The sequence below is a fragment of the Mytilus trossulus genome, chromosome 12 (assembly GCF_036588685.1).
Source record: "Mytilus trossulus isolate FHL-02 chromosome 12, PNRI_Mtr1.1.1.hap1, whole genome shotgun sequence".
Lineage (NCBI taxonomy): Eukaryota > Metazoa > Mollusca > Bivalvia > Mytilida > Mytilidae > Mytilus > Mytilus trossulus.
Window position 1 is genome coordinate 15886429 of NC_086384.1, and position 18102 is coordinate 15904530.

At 32.3% G+C, this 18102-nt stretch overlaps 1 protein-coding gene and 1 long non-coding RNA gene across 3 annotated transcripts; both read right to left on the minus strand.

Moving 5' to 3' along the window:
* Nucleotides 1-3202: 3202 nt before the first annotated feature.
* LOC134693072 (uncharacterized) lies at nucleotides 3203-17301 on the minus strand. 2 transcript variants are annotated; one of them, XR_010102326.1, is made up of 7 exons: nucleotides 17120-17301; nucleotides 8283-8419; nucleotides 6881-7011; nucleotides 6364-6482; nucleotides 5040-5137; nucleotides 4191-4311; nucleotides 3203-3421 (listed from the first exon to the last, which is right to left on the minus strand). It is a non-coding gene; the product is annotated as an uncharacterized LOC134693072 (long non-coding RNA). The 2 variants fall into 2 exon arrangements; XR_010102327.1 differs by lacking the exon at nucleotides 17120-17301 and adding an exon at nucleotides 9243-9303.
* LOC134693071 (uncharacterized) lies at nucleotides 9820-17039 on the minus strand. Its single transcript, XM_063553780.1, has 2 exons — nucleotides 16076-17039; nucleotides 9820-11327 (listed from the first exon to the last, which is right to left on the minus strand). The coding sequence occupies exons 1-2, from the start codon at nucleotides 16772-16774 to the stop codon at nucleotides 10191-10193; spliced, it is 1836 nt and encodes a 611-aa protein (XP_063409850.1). The 5' UTR covers nucleotides 16775-17039; the 3' UTR covers nucleotides 9820-10190.
* Nucleotides 17302-18102: the final 801 nt, after the last annotated feature.

An 18102-nucleotide genomic window follows, 5' to 3' on the forward strand; every position in this document is an offset into this window, starting at 1 on the left:
TGACAATATAAGGGTCGGTTGAAAAACAAAACTTTAAGACATAAGAGATGATTACAGTTTCTCAATTGAAAACTTTCAATTTTCATGTAGCAACATTCCAGCAACGCCTGTACATATATATCCGTATTGAAATAATATTACCGGGCTTGTATGTTCTATCAAGATTTCCTTGAAAAAGGCTTGCTGCTCACAAGGAAGTTATTAAACCATGATTTCCAAATAGTTAAGTTTAAATCATCTCTTCGTAAATTGTAAGGAAGCCATTACGAGTTGGTTGACTGTATGAAATATCCGTTTCACAGATAATATCGGATATGTACATAATGTCGTGACTACAATCCTGTTCCCTTTTCACGAATGTGACGTACAGAATAAGACTATTTACCGGGTTTGTATTAATATGAGCAACGCTACGGGTGCAACACGTGGAACAGGATCTGCCGCTTACCCTTACGGCGCATCTGAGATCAGCCCCAGTTTTTGGTGGGGTTTGTGTTGCTAAGTCTTTAGTTTTCTATGTTGTGTCTTCTGTCCTATTTTTTGTCTGCTTGTCTTTTTAATGTCGCGGATGAAGATCTAGATGGAAACTTGAGAATAAAGAGCAAAATGTGCAACATAAATCAAAGGTTCTTGGGAACTGGTCATTTTTAAAGCTCTCCCCTTCACAGTTTCCCAAAATCAGTTATTTTTTTGTTTGTTTTCATTTAACTTCAATAATTTACGTTTATTTTGTTTATTTTTTTTTTATTACATAGACATATATAATTATGCTAGAAATAACTTGTAATTGCTATTTACTTCCGATTCCATTTTGTTTTTTATCTACAGTGGTCTATTATATTTAAGTTTATGTAACTTATGAGAGAATAACAATCTGAACGCATCCAACTTTCAACGGGTTAAGATGCTTTAAAGTTCCTATTAATCATGTTAATTTTGTATAATTAAAAAGTCTTTCTATAGTGATGTTTCATTATGTTACTATGACTGACTTGGGCATCACGTCCGGTTTCTGTTTGTTTGTTAGGTGTATTTCTGTCTTGTATCGATCTAATGAGTTGAGCCCTTTTTAACTGATTTTATAGTTCGTTCTTATGTTTCACTTTTTACAGGCGCCATCACGAGTTGGATGACTGTTATGGAATATCCGTTTCATAGATGCTAGCGGATATATTTGTAATATCGTTACTACAATCCCTTCCCCTTATCTCGAAAGTGACCTATTGTATAAGGTTTGTAGTGTTTGTATTAGCATGAGCAACATCCACTTCATTTAACATTGGTGGATAGTTGTTTCACTGGAAATTATGCCACATTTCCTGGTTTTAATACTGTTACATGCAAAAGACAAATGTCACGTTTGAAAGGAAAATGTGTACTAATGCTGTTTAGAATTTTTTTCTTCTGATATTGATATGAAGTGTTGCCCCTTTTATATAATGATCAATAATATGCAGTTACAATTATTTGAAAACGCTTATTATATTGTCAAATGAATGCCCAAAGTTTAAATAGTAGTTACAAATCCGATAACATACATTATTTGTCCCAATGTTATTGATTGTGTAACGTTTGATTCGAATGGGCTTTAAAAAGTCTTGAAAAAAAATCACCAGCCTTGTACCAGGACTCACCATCACAATAACAGGACCGAGCAAGGCTGTACAGCCAGTCATGGTCGTCGTTGAAAACTTCCATCGTCGCAACAGATTGATAAATTGCTACGGTTTTTCATAAAGTTTTTTTTTTTCGTGCGCATGGTGCGGATTTTGGTTGAAAAGGCGGACTCATGGAGCACTTTTGTCTACTACTATTCAAAATAAAAAATAAACCAAAATTATCAACCATTACATTCTAGTTGTAATGTAACATGAACATAAATGATATTAAGGGAAGTAAACCATGGCAGTTATATAACTGTATGAAGATTACAATTGTTTTTCATATGTATGTTCATCATTTGCAGGTTGAGGGCAATTTTAGACATTCCATATATTTAGCGCGGTTTGGTAACGCATTTTTTACTAGCCCTTTCTGTTACACTTAATATATGTGTAATTATAATGGTTTAAAGTTATATCAAATATACCGGCTAATATAAGTTAATGCTTAATAATTTATATCTACAAAATATTTTGATACCGAACATAAATGTTTTAACAGTTTAAAAAAATTGAAAGTAAAAAAAACAGTAAACAAAATCTTTTATTGACTTATACAGTCTAAATGTAATTGTGTCTGATTCCCAATTGTCCAATCATTTATTTGATATTGTTATTATTCATACATATACTTTAGATATATATCTGAAAATGTCTGCAGGTGATTTGAACATCGTTGTTTGGATTTTTGGTGTATTCCAACGTCGTGTTGCTATCTGCACCATTTGCTGCATTGGTGTTGTTCTGACGATCTGTAGGTACTGCTGCTTCCTGGTCTAACATATACTCTGCTCCCATTGACCGACGGGATAGGACACCAGAACAATTAGACTTCGAGTCGTAATTACGTCATACAGGACCTTCTTCCTTAGCTATTGCTGAGCATGCCCAGCAACCTCCCATATTCACAGATTTCAAGACAAATTTCTTTGGTGATATGAAAGTAAATACATTGTGTATGTAGACCGCATCATGATACAAACTAGATATTACAGTAAACATACAACAAGAAAACCAGGACAAAGATTTTTAGTATTAGTTTCATGGGGCATATTTGATAGATGTTTCATATCTAAGCTTGAAGTTAAGCGTCTTTAAAGACTAAATCAGTTCAAATCTTTCACATGAACTAATTTAATCGACTGTTGTTTAAAATTAGTCCAACCTCTAGTCTTACATCAGATAAACCTGAAATTTGAGGCTAAACCTCAGTCCTACTGGACCTACTTCTTTTTAAAGAAAAAAAAAACCGCCAATTTTGTTCATGGAATTTGAAATTCGTACTATCTTGTATATTATTGGCAGTATACTGTTTTAAATCACAAGAACATTGCTGGCTTGTTAACCTTGTTGTTGTACATATAATTCGGGTTTTCTCAATGTCCAATCGCCGCATGGTGACATGTATATACATTTGTACATGTATGTATATATATACAGTTAAAGGACGCCTCCGGGTGCGGGAATTTCTCGCTACATTGAAGACCTGTTGGTGACCTTCTGCTGTTGTTTTTTTAATTTGGTCGGGTTGTTGTCTCTTAAGGTTCCGTCTAAGTCAAATTAGCATGTATTTGTTTGACATTATTCACACGAATATAAGGATGAAACTGTGGCAAATTACATATCAATAGAATCAGAACATTGCATAGTATCTTTTAATGAATGTTTTAAAGTTCTGAATATCTCCAGGAAAAAATGTCCAGTCTCTGAAGTTCCAATTCTTTCAAAAAGTGTAGAATTTTTGTAAGTCCATAACTGACCTAAAATGACATAAAATTCAGTATTATATATTAAAATGTATGACACCCATATATAAATTTGCATTTAAACACTTTCAATTGCAAGATTTTAAAAGTAAAGTAAAATAAATTTATAAAAATTGGGATGCCATTTTATTGGGACTACTTACAATGGGAAAGTGAAAGTGAAAGCAAAAGTGAAAGTGAAAGTTTAAAGTATGGAGGCCAATAGTAAACATTAAAATTCATCAATTACATCAAATTCAGTTTAATTATAGTAGTGATTCATCCGACTTTTAAAGTTGCAATATTTTTACATAATTTTGTGATGAACAGTTCAAATTGTCTTTCTAAAGCACACCAAAGTTTAGGAAATTTAATGCCAAATATTATAATTTCCTGAAATTCTCAAAAAATTATATTTACTAAAATATTACTTTAGTGCACAAAAACATCATGTTTAATCATTCAACTTCTTTCTGTGATGCATTTAGTTGGTGATATCCTTCTACATCTCTTACAATTTATTATTATTTGATTATAAGATCATTTATTTACCAAATATGCCATTTTTGCATTCTTGTTGAAAGTTTTAGACCATGGAAGTCTCAAAGAATATGTATTTTTTGTAACTTTTGATATAAACTATGTATTACATAAAACATTTCTCATAATAAATACATGTTATTGGGACTTTGTTCATTAAAAAAAAAAGCATATTAAAACATTCCTTAAAGTCTCAAAGACTCTTATTTTAATAAATTCTTAGAGAATGAACTCAGATAATTACCGTCAATATTCCTTCTGTAAACTTTGTTTAGGTTCTCCAAACTTTATCAAGGTAGTATAGTTTAACTACTTGTATTTGCGGCATGTAGCAGTGAAAGTATCAATATGCAACTCTTGATAAACTAAAATGATACAAACACATAATTTTCAACAAATATAAAACCTAACATTTTACTATCATTGCAAATTGTTTGTCTGCTATAATTTCATTCATACAGATGATAAGAAGCATTTCACGTAATGTGGGAACAGTCAGCTTACATTAGCACCAATGTCAATACCCTTTATAACATTTTTTTTTCCAAATTGTATCACATATTAGCTGGCAACTACTATTGGCGTCAAATGTTTTTACGCCACCTCTAAAGATTTAAAACTGCAAATTTGTTTCCACTCTTTTCTGCATTTGTACAAACTATGTTTTTGTTAAAACGTCTTGTAAGATTTTAAATTTTAGTTTCTTGTGTATAATTCGGAGTTTAGTATGACGTCCATTATCACTGTACTATTATGCATATTTTTAGGGGCCAGCTGAAGGACACCTACGGGTGCGGGGATACTCGCTACATTGAAGACCCATTGGTTGCCTTCGGCTGTTGTCTGCTCTATGGTCGGGTGGTTGTCGCTTTGACATATTCACCATTTCCTTTCTCAATTTTATTCAGTTTACAATTATATGTTTGTATTGATGTTTGCTTATGTGATAAAGCTTAACATGCTGGTAAGAAGGTCAATATCAGTGACATAGGAAAACATTGTTCAAATCTTTCTAAAATATTTCATAGAATAAACGAGAAGCATTGGTGTAATAAATTTAAATATGAAGTTTGATACACACAAAAATAATTACCCTCAAAAAGGTTCTCCAAACTTTACCCTGGAAGGATAACCCAAGTTGGGATTTGCAGAGTGAAGCAGTGGAAGCATCAACATGCAACTCTTGACAAGCTGAAATAGTACAAACACATAATTTTCTACAAATATTTATAAAACATTTAAAAGTCAAGAAATCTTTTAATTCTTTATTATACAGAAGGAGAATTTGCATCTTTCAGACATGATTTTATTAAAATCAAATGTGGAATTATGATTTCATGTTATACAATTTGCAACCGTCATTGATAGATAAAACAAAAAGAAATCTTACTGCTTAAACAAAATGAGCCTCAGCACTTTGTTATAACGGTAACTAGAGGCTCCTTGGAACATGAATATCTCACATGGAAACCATGACTTATTGCCATATTGGAAATAAGGGTGAACCAAGAAAATTAATTTGTCCTCCGATTATTTCTGCAACTCATTTATAAAATATAAATTTTTCTAATAAGTGCCAAAAACTAAAAAGTGTTTTCAGGGACAAAAACCCATAAAAGTGTTGACTTGCTTTTCTGAAACCTTACATAAGGATAGAGTCATTGTGCTTATCAAACTTGACATCTTTCTTCTATTGTTTTGGTGAGGACAAGCATAGGTGTAAAACACATCATGTTTTATATCTGAGCTGAATTATAAATTTAATCAAACTGGCCTCACATTAACTTTTTTTCATTGTGATATATATTATTAGTGGGATTATAGGATTCTTACAACCATGATAGTGTATGATCAGGAAATCTCAACAACCAATGGAATTTTTTTATTGTTCTATTATAACAAGGTTTTAGCCAAATTGAAGAACAATAATATTTTCGCCAAGCGTCTTGAGAATTCATTATCTTGAACATACCACACATGTTTGATTATATTTGTCAATTTTAACTTCATCAAGATGTATGCGTTAGGAAAAAAATGATTGTTTGGTTGAAATGTCATAGACAATGTTGCTGTTATATTTGTTCTGCATTCCCAAAGGAAAAAGTCATAACACATGAAGGTAAAGATAAGGAAATCTCATTGGGAATAACTGCTCTGTCTCAACAGTGGTAAAATGTTATGTCAACACCTGTCATTTTTTCAACTGTATAACTGGGATCAAATTTAGATGACGGAATGACAGAATTACAGATGGACACGGCTATTCCAATATACAACCCACATGTGGGGGTATAATTTCTTTTTAAGTAAAAAGATTAATATACTTGTCACAGATATAGCATGCCATTAATCTTTAAACCTTGCATCAGGTGACATTTTTTCTAATATTAAATTTTAGCTAAAACTACAATACTGACCTGATTTAAATTGCACTATACATCAATGAACCGTACAGATTCAGATCGATAATCTTCAACCAGATGATTTATTTCATATGGGTTGTCATCACTGTCATATAGGACTTCGTAAATTGCACCTTAAAGAGATACATCAAATTGAACAAAACATAACAACAAAGATGTGCCCAAGTAAAGATATAAATACAGATTCATAGTGCAATTATATGTTATAAGCAAATTGATTGTTCAGTCAATTTGGTCTTTCATTTATTTAATAACATGTCTTTTGTACCCTGTATAGCCCATATTCCATCTACTTTTAAAATGAGCATCTACAGAAATATTCAAAAACAGTTGATTTTGCCATTTTTGGCATAACAATTAATATAAATGTTTACTTGTCCTTGCTCTCGTTTTTGTGTCTGAAATAGTTTTTATGTGATCTCAAGCTGTATATTAAGCTATTTTGAAGACTGATGTTTGCAAGCAAAAGTACTTTATTTACATACATAAAAATTCATAACATTTAAAGTACCTTTCACACCATCCTTTCCTGATTTTACACTCAGCACTGTCCCTTTATACCATTCAGATGTATTGTCTACAATCCATTTGTGTTCTATTCTTTTGTCTAGGAATTTCACCAATCTTGGCCTACCTCTTCTACTGAAATATAAATACAAATGTATTGATAATTAATATCCATAAGATGTTACATTTCCTATTGACTATCACTTCTTTTAAAAATAAATGTTATACAACAATATCAGTTTGTTCAGATACATGTTTGAAAATTGTTCGGATTATTTTTCTTAGCTTAGTTTGCACTGTCAACACATATTCTTCTTTTTATATTACCAGTGATTCTTTGGTATGTTAGACTGAAAATTTGGTCGTACCTATAGAAAACTTATTTCAAACGGTATAGCACATCCTCAATTTTACGGAGATGTTGTTTACCGTGCTCGGAAATTTACAAACGATCCTGGTAAGCTTATCGGTCCTTTAAATAAACTTATTCTAAAAGGTTACCAATTCAACACTGTAATTAGATCTTTTTTTTGTTTTTTTGTTTTTTTGATTTTTTATTGGTATTAATATTGATTTTGTTATCAGTAAACTAAAAGCAAACTAAATATCATTGTTATATAAATATACGTATGCACATTCATGGATCTACATCTCCTGATGATGACCTCCTTATTCTAAATCCATTGGATGTTGGATGTGTAATGATTGATAATTTAGTCTTAGATGCATGATTTTTTTTTATTAGTTGTTATTGGCTTTGAACTAGGTGTCAGTAACTGCAAGTACTCTCAGATCTGTACTGATAGTCTTTTTGTCGTTAGGATGTATAAGTGCTGAGCCCCTCTGTTTTTGTAAGATGTATTTTTATTTGTATCAATCTGATGAGTTAAGCCTTTTTCAACTGATTTTTATAGTTTGTTCCTATGTTGTACTGTTAAACCACTGTCCCAGGTTAGGGGAGGGTTGGGATCCCGCTAACACTTTCAACCCTGCCACATTAATTATGTTTGTGCCTGTCCCAAGTCATGAGCCTGTAATTCAGTGGTTGTCATTTGTTGCTGTGTTACATATTTGTTTTTCGTTCATTTATTTGTACATTAATAAGGCCGTTACTTTTCTTGTTTGAACAGTTTTACATTTGTCATTTCAGGGCCTTTTATAGCTGACAATGCGGTATGAGATTTGCTCATTGTTGAAGGCCTTATGGTGACCTATAGTTGTTAATTTCTGTGTCATTTGGTCTCTTGTGAAGAGTTGTCTCATTGGCAATTACACCAAATCTTCCTTTTTAAAAAAAATTACACTTATTATTCAGTCAGCAGATCATCACATTGAACAAATGCAAAATTTCAAGAGATAAATATCTGTTAGAAATTGATTCATATGATGTTAACAGCAATGTTTACCTTCTAGTACAGGGTGTTTGTTCTGCTGATGGTTCAATGTTTGCTTCTGAGACAAAGTCATTGTTCTGTTTTGCTGTATTCTTTTTCTTTCTACCAGTCGTTTTTTTGCCAGGTTGGGTGCACTCGGGTGCAATGTACTGTAACAGAAAAATTAACACATCATTTTTATTGTATGGTCCAATATATATATTTAAAAAAATATACTAAAAGAAAACAGATTATGCACAATTCATTTTATAACCTAGGAACATTGTATGGGTATAATATATTTTCACAGTTTGCATTAATTGTTAAGACACCTTTTTGTTATCTGTTGGTTTCTCAGAAAAAGTGTGGTTTTGTCCTTAAGACATTATTTACCATTCTTTGTCAAATTTTTCAGTTGAAAAATAACAAATTTCAAAAATAAAATGATGATTCAAAATCCCATGCAATTGAATCCCTTTACCAGATCTGGCACTGAGTTGCTAATTTCAATTTATTTTTAAATGAAATGTTCAATGAGTAATTTTCAAGTCAGCAATAAAATTTAAATCAAAAATTAGTTTATCAAACTCTAAAATAACAGGTCTGTTAATCTGTAACAAAATAAACATAAAAAAGATCCCTTATAACTCTTAACATCATAATTCATATAGATGTGTGTCTAACAGGGTTGGACCCTGGAATTTCAAAAAGAGGGTGGGGGGGGGGGGGGTGTACGGTGTACACCCTCTACACCCCCATGAATACTCCACTTTCTAACATAGTAGTGCATTGGTGAATACATACAAGGAAGCACACACTTAATGTGTGTCTTATCTACTCTAATACATTACACTTCAATATATATGTACAAGTAGTATTAAAATACACATATGATCCTTTGTTCAATGTCCATACATGTAATTTACAAACCACGATTCATTTAAACATTTTTATACTGCTTGAGACATTCCACTTTTTTTCATAAATACTCACCCAGATTCCTGGTTCTCTTATTCCAGGACTTTTGCCATTACGTGGTGAACACAATTCCGGAAGAATAGCATCGAAGTAAAATGCTTTTAGTTTTGGCAGCATGTTTTCCCACAAGGTATTGTCCCTAAATATTCTTTGGATAAACAACTGGTGTGGATTAAGAGTCCTCACAACGAAATCTATCCAAGGATAATTACAAATATTCATTAAACCATGGCACTGATAAAAGTAGTTGTGGGTACTTTTCAAATTTAAATGACCACTGACAATTTCCAGACAGAATGATGATTTTTCACTTGCTTGGTAGAGATTGACAGGTTTGTTGTGCAGAAGATTTTTTATCTCCAAAAGACCATCACCAGACCCAGTTGAAACTATACCATCTGCACTAGCAGCCAAAAATGGGTGTTCATGGGCAATTAGCAAACCAGTAGATTTAACAGTTACATTCTCATGTTGTTCTGCCTTTTTCAGCGTATACTCCTCTATAGATGTTCTTTCTTGCAGAAGTCCATTTCTGGTGTGTCTATTTCCCTTGAAGGTAGAGTACAGAATATTTTTGACTAAATTTAATACTTTCAATGAAGGGTTACGGCGAATGATTGGTCCAAAATTTGAAGCTGTTAAACGTTTTCTTCTTTCCGTGTGCCAAAGACCAGACAAAGATTGCTGTGAAGTAGAATTTGTTATTGCATTCATTTGAGGTATACCAATGTTAATATGAGTCTGAATATATTTGTCCTTTGTATTTGATAAATCAGATGGAGAAATGTCAGGGGTGTAATCCATTGCCTCAGTGCCATAAGACTGTCTAGCTTTTTTGGAGTTGCTTTGTTTGCAAACTTTCATTTTTCTCTTCCATCTCAATTGCTGAGTGTCTGGTTTCGATTTGTATTTTCTGCTACTGATAAGATTTTTTTCATGTCTAGCGTAGTATTCATCAAAGAATTAACCTGCTTTTGTTGCTGTTGCCTGTTCCCAAACAATAGGTGACCACTTTGGTCCAAAATTCATTCTTAGCCCTCCTCCAAAACATCGTCCATGCCAAGATCCTCTATTACAGAGGTTGTAGATTTTTCCGCCATCAAATTTGGTCCTTATTCTCATCCAATTTTCAGCTAAATTTGTTGTTGTATTAGAAATGAGACGGTGAGCTTTTTCAGCAATTCTATTCAAAATTGATGTCACGTCTTGAATTATATACTGTTCAACATTACTGTACTCTATAGATGATTCTCCTCTTGCTTCCTCCTGTGCAGCTAATGATGAGCCTTCAGACCAAAGTTTTTCCTGTTCTTCAAATATATCCAATGTCTCTTCCACTGGTTGATCCGGTGGTATGACATGATGGTCATGAGTGATTGGATTGACATTGTCTCTTGCCTTGCAAAAGTTACTGCAGTTGGAATGTAAACCAAAAACATGAAAAACAGAATTTTTTATGTCATGACGAAGCTGAGAAATAGCTTCAGGTTTTGTGAGGTGATTTGTTTCTACATCTTTAGAACGCATTCTGATGGCACTACGCAAAGCAGATACTAACCGTACACGAGTTGTTTTTGTTAAATGGTTTCTACCTTTATATAGATGATTTTCGGAAACAAGTTTTTCCAGGTTTGACCTAAAACATTTGCATGTATGGTTAGCACATTCTTCCTTTTCCACATATCTACCCCAACCTGGCACTTCCTCTCGTATCCTAGCATAAACTGAACTGTCACCATCTCCTACAACACGGATATAGCGTAGGCCATGTTTGGATTCTGCTTGTTTGAACCCTTCAAGCACAATATCAGCTTCCATAGACTGACTATCTTCTGACCAGTTCTTAAAACATGTATGTTCTGTTGGGATTGTATTGACTTTCTCTGCAGTGCTACATACATAGCAATACTTGTTTCGTACTCCTATATGCAAAAGTTTTTTGGTTGCTTGCCCTATTATGATTGCCACTCCTCCCAGGGCATTATAGGAATGTTTGTGGGTTCGCTTCGACCATCCTCCATCAGTAATTACGGTTATTGCTGGGATACCCTGATGAAAAAATCCGTTCTCCATGGCAATCCTTCTTTCCTCTGCTCCAACCTGTTAAATAAACATATGGGACATATAAATATAACTAGTCACACTTGAGTTTCCTAAAATATCATTAATTAAAGCCATGAAGGCTAAACCTAATTAAAAGTTTTAAGTGTGGTGGGATTTCTTTGTTTTTTCAGACAGAAAATTGTTTTTTTTTCTGCAATTAATCAAGTTTGTGTGACAGTTTTGTTAGGTACATTAAAAATTATTTTGTATAGTACAGAAGGTGAATAAGCTGAAATATTTCCCATGTTTTAATTAATTCCATACACATAATATGGTTTGTCTCTTGCTTTATTTAATGGATTGTCTATTAAACTTGGAAAATGTGGTGGTGGTGGTGGTGGTGGTGGTGAGGGGGGGGGGGGGGGGGGGGGGGGGGGGGGGGGGGGGGTGGGGGTGATAGTATATATTTTGTATAGTACATAGAGTGAATAAGCTGAAATGTTTCTTGACCCACACTGTAATAGAATACAAAATTGATTCTTAGATACTCCAAAACTCTTTCATCCAAGTTTAGCTGAAATTGATTTAGCAGTTTGAAAGAAAAAGATTTTCTAATGTAAGCAAACATAATTAAACAAGAGTGGACACACTGAAATGTCTTGCCTGTTCTAGTGTTCATAATATAATTTATGTTGAAAGTGTAAAAAAGCATTGTATACAACAAGCATTACATTAAATTAACTGTACTTGAGATGAAGGTGAGATAAACCTTTTAGACATAAATGTAGTTCATACACTCATTCCACACAACAATCTAGTTTACCTATTGCTAAAAGTATCTCCGAATTAACCTCATGAAACAAATTAGCCTTGACCAATGAACCATGAAAATTAGGTCAAGATCAGCAAACACCTACTAAACAGCCATGCATACACACCATACAATTATTTCATACACCAAAATATATTCTACTATCCCTATAGTATTTGAAAAAAGACCAAATCATTGATGATTTAACATTGACCAATGAACCATGAAAATGAGGTCAAGGTCAGATGATTATTACAAGACAGACTTGTACAACTTACAAACATTCTATACACCAAATATAATCAACTTGATGCTTATAGTATATGAGAAATAGACAAAATTGCAAAATTTTACTTTGACCACTGAACCATGAAAATGAGATCAAGGTCAGATGACACCTGTCAGTTGGACATGTACACCTTACAATCATTCAATACACCAAATATAATTGAATGAATGCTAATACAAAATGTAATACATGTAGTATCTTTGAATAGACCTAAACACAAAAATTTAACTTTGACCACTAACCATGAAAATGAGGTCAAGGTCATATGACAACTGCCAGTTGGACATGTACACCTTACAATCATTCCACACACCAAATACAGAAGACCCATTGCTTATAATTTCTGAGATATAGACTTAACCCTATATTAACCTTGTTCACTGATCCATGAAATGAGGTTTTGGTCATGTGAAAATTGACTGACTGATAGACATGGGGACCTTACAAGGTACACACATACTAAATATAGTTATCCTATTACTTATACATTTTTTTTAATAAGTGAGAAATTAACATTGCAGAAAAATTGAACTTCTTTTCAAGTAGTCACTGAACCATAATAATGAGGTCAAGGCCAATGGTCATATGACAGACGGACAGTTCAAAACATAAGGCATCTATATAAAAGTATAAAGTATCCAGGTCGTCTACCTTCTAAAATATTAGCCTAATTAAGTTATCCTATTATTTATAATAATTAAATATATATTATATTAAATTTAATTTAATAGAAATTAACATTGGAAAAAATTTGATACAAATACACCAAACTACCAAACAATGTGGCTTTCTGTAGGATTAATATATAATTAAAATAGCTGAATAGTTTTATGTAAATCCAAGTTAATTTTAAAAACTTATAAAAAAAATTAAAGGTGACTATCTAAATTTGGTGCAAACAGAAAATTATAGCTCTTTTTACCTATTAATTAAAAGTCTTTAAATTGGACAGCAAAACACCAAACTATGAAAAAATAAGGAGTTATGTAAGATTAATATATAATTGAGATGGCAGTATAGTTTTATGTAAATCCAAGTTAACTTGGAAAAGTTATAAAAAAAACTAAAGGTGACTATCTGAATTTAGTCAAAAATGAAAATTCTATCTTTTTTTATAAATTAATTTAATCCTTCAATTTGACAGCAATACACAAAAAACAAAAACAATGTGGCATTCTGTAAGATCAATATATAATTGAGATATCTGCATAGTTTTATGTAACTTCAAGGTAATTTAAAAAAGTTATAAAAAAAATTAAAGGGGACTATCTAAATTTAGTCTGAACAGAACATTCTAGCTCTTTTTACATTATTAATTAAAAGTCCTTAAATTGGACAGCAAAATACCAAACTATGAAAAAACATGGCTTTCTGTAAGAATAATATATAATTGAAATAGCTGTATAGTTTTATGTAAAACAAAGTTAATTTGGAAAAGTTATAATAAAATTTAAAAGTGACTATCTGAATTACGCCCAAACTGAAAATTATAGTTTTGTTTTTAACTATGTGTATTAATTCAATCCTTTTATTTGACAGCAATACAACAAACTACCAAACAATGTGGCATTCTGTTAGGCCAATATATAGTTGAGATGGCTACAAACATTTATAACAAGAGGCTCTCAAGTCTCAAGAGCCTGATAAGCTCACCTGAAGCGTTTTGCTTAAACCATTCACAATTATTATTTTTGCTTTAAAATGCCATTTAAATGTTGATCATATTGATTATTTGTAGATCTTACTTTGCCAAACATATCTGCTGTTTACAGTTTATCTTTATATTCAAAAATATTCAAGCTAATAACCAAAAACTGCAAAATTTCCTTATTTAAAATTACCAATTTAGTGGCAGCAACCCAACAATGGGTTGTTAGATTCATCTGAAAATTTCAGGGTTGATAGATCATGACCTATTGAACATTTTTTGCTGTTAATGCTTAAGTTTTTGAGATATATAACAGTATAAGCCAAAAACCGCATTTGACCCCTACATGTATGTTCTATTTTTAGCCACAGCAGCCATGTTTGTTAATGGATCAAAACTTCAGATACAATTTAGAAAGTAGATACCCCAAAGAACATTCATTTAAAGTTTGAGAGTATTTGGCCCAGTTGTTTTAGAGGGGAAGATTTTTTAATTTAAGCAAGTTTGATGAACAAATAGAGCAAATTTGACTTTAAAGGGCAATAACTCCTTAAGGGGTCAATTGATAATATTGGTCATGTTAACTTTTTTGTAGATCTTACTTTGCTGAACATTTTTGCTGTTTACAGTTTATCTTTATCTTCAATGATATTTAAGATAATAAACAAAAACTGCAAAATTTCATTAAAATTACCAATTAAGTGGCAGCAACCCAACAATGGATTGTTAGATTCATCTGAAAATATCAGGGCTGATAGATCTTGACCTACAGTATTGAACATTTTTATCCCTTGTCAGATTTGCTCTAAATGCTTTAGTTTTGAGATATAAGCCAAAAACTGCATTTGACCCCTATGTTATATTTTTAGCCATGGCGGCCATGTTTGTTGATAGATTAAATTTTCGGATACAATTTACAAACTAGATACCCTAGGGAACATTCTATTAAAGTTTGAATTATTTGGCCCAGTAGTTTCAGAGGAGAAGATTCTTGAAATAGTTTATGACGACGGACGCCAAGTCAATGCAAGTGATGGTATAAGCTCACATAGCCTTTGGGTCAGGTGAGCTAAAAATCAAAGTTAATGTGATAAAGTAATAGTAAATAATTAGAGGTGACTATACATGTACAAAATGTAGATATGAATTTAATCAGAATTTAAAATTATAGTTTTTTTATCCATTAATTCATGTAATTAGACAGCAATGAACAAAATTTTGTAAGATCAATACATGTATATAATTGAGGTACATTTTTTGTAAATGGGCTGATTCAGACCAGTCTAGACTAAACTCAAAGCTCAAGATTGAGTCAAGAAAGGTCAAGACCATATTCATACCATATGAAGATTAGCAAATACTCAATCAGACTTATTAAGTAAAGTCGAGACCAAAATCAAGTGCAGTTAAGTAGTGTCAAGATTATGTCAAGTCTTGTCAAGTATAATATGTGCTCGACTTTAATACTGGTTGAGCACAAAATATGGTCTTTTCATACTCTGAGCAGTTTGTAGTGCTTGTTCACTAGAATAGACATCTGGTTTAGGAGCCGTACAAATTTTACAGACATACATGTACATGCATACTGTATAATTAAAAGAACAGATTTAAGTAAAATTCCCCCCTTTCCAACCCATGCATCTGTTGAGTGTTTGCAATATTAGCATTTCTATATTTTTTTTTAAGTCTTTGTGTTTCTCATCCAAATAACAAAATGTTCAAGATTCAATTAAGGTTAGCATCTGGTCATTTCTTGATATAAGATGTTTATTTAAAAAAGTTATCTTTTGACTTAACTGGAACAGGCAGTAATTAAGATCATGTTTAATATTGATACATGTACATGTACATGATGTATGACATGTTATAATGACAACCTATGAAAAGTAATATATATTATTTATTTATGCAGTTACCTTTTTTGGAGCGTGTGTGTGTGTGTGGGCGGGGGGGATGGGATTCTCATTTACATTTATTATATATATTATGGTTTTTTTTCGATGTTCATGCATTCATTTTACATCATGTACATTTATGTTTTAATCAATTATAATTACCTGTAACATATTTTCTTGGAGAGCTGCTAACCACCATTCCCCTACTTCTTGTTCAATTGCTGAAAATGAAGTTGACGAGAGTCCTGGTGAATTCATTGTCCCCATGATTTCATTTAAGTGAGACGGTCCATTTCCAGTGGCAATACTTCCCCACACAGCTCTCACGTTTACATCAAACCTTTTACTTTCTGGCAATGATGGGCTAGTGCAGAATTTAAATTGTTTATGACATCCTTCACACTGAGCACAAAGAACGGTTGCAAGTCCTAATTTCCTTTCCTCGCTTACAAGTTTTATTGGTGATTGGTTTTTAGAACTTAGCTCTATTGCTGAAGGACACAGACATACGTGCATAGTTATTTCACTGACATGTCCTTGTAATGAGTCCAAATTCACAAATCTATAACCTTGTGGGCTTAAATTATGCATTGTCCTTTCTCTGATTTTCAGTTTTAGTCCATTTTCTAATAGTTCGGAAGTGAAAAATTTATGGCATTCTTTGGTGTTTTTTCTCTTACTTATTGTTGTCTGTTTGATTCTCTTTAAAACAAGGGACAGCGGCAGAGACTTCCGCTTAATCCTTTTTCTCCTAATCATAAAATTTACAGTTGGTCTTCCACACCTTGTACTTGTTCTTTTGCCCTTTGCTGGTCCAGAGCCTAGTCCAAATATTTTTGACGTTTTCCTTTTACTACCCATTATAATTAAATTGCTTGCTATGACTCTACTTAACTGATGTCAATGTCAAGCCTCCATATTTTTTATGTCTCAAGCAGCATGTTTTAATTTTTACTAAAATTTATTCACTTACCTTCAAACTATATTACTTTGTTATACTTAAATATTAGTTCGGTTACAAACAGAAAAAAAAAAAGAAAATTATTCATGTTTTTTGCCAATGTTTACAAACACCGTGATGGCGCTGAGGGATGGGATCACTTACTTGAGTGTCGATTTACGATATAAGGACAATTTCGATCACATTAGTAATTATTAAATCATCTTTGTTTTTGGTATTAATGTTTGGATATCCATCATTCTCACCTTTTTATGGAAAGGAATCTTCAAATCGGCAACTTTTCATCTGTTGGATCAAAGATCAGCCCATTCACATCAAACCGGAAGTTGTTTCGAATCATTAAAACCACTCTTTGGTTTCGAATTGCAGTTCTAATTCGACCCGATTTTACGTTTAATTTGAATATCCGTCATTTATATAATAAAAACAAGATATTAAGTAGTTTTAATTTTAAAATGCATCTAAATATATAATATGAATATTTGGCGGACGAATCATTGCTGCTGACTCGCTACTTTCACTTTGAGCAGGAGGATGACAGCTGATTTTTTGAAGTATTTTAAACGAAAAGCGTCGTGATATTAAACAAAAGCAGCATGATAGTAAGAGACTGAAGTGACATAAATAAGGCAATTTCAGGTTATTTGAAATAGCTCCCCTCGATCTCACTCAAAATGAAATAAAAAAAAACGAACCCCAAAAACTAAAAATGGCGGGACATAAACGATAAAGGTGATGACGAAACTTGGCCGTTGTGTTTCTCTGGCAGTCAACATATACACAATTGCATATGGGTGCACTGCGAGACAATATGAAGAATAGATTAGCACCTGATTTGTTGATTTCCATTAAGTAATAAATTAATGGGACTTTTTGAAAAAATGTGTTCAGAATTATTATTTTTTTCTGACAAAACACACCCCTGTCGAAATATTACTACTATATAACTCGTGATTTTGTAAGCAATCAAGTCCATATTCATGATTTAGGCAATTGTGATTGTTTTAGTGGCTAGTATAGAATAATAAAGCACAAAAAGTTGATTAAAAATATCAGCCATTTTTGGAAAAATTGGACTTGGACGGAACCTTAATAACAATTTCATATAAAAATCATGTAGCATATCATATATCTTCTTAAAAGTCTTAAGGTGGTACCCAACACTTTCACTAATATTTATTTGGCTCGTTAAATTTTCATAAAATTTTGTCAAAGTACTTACTTCGAT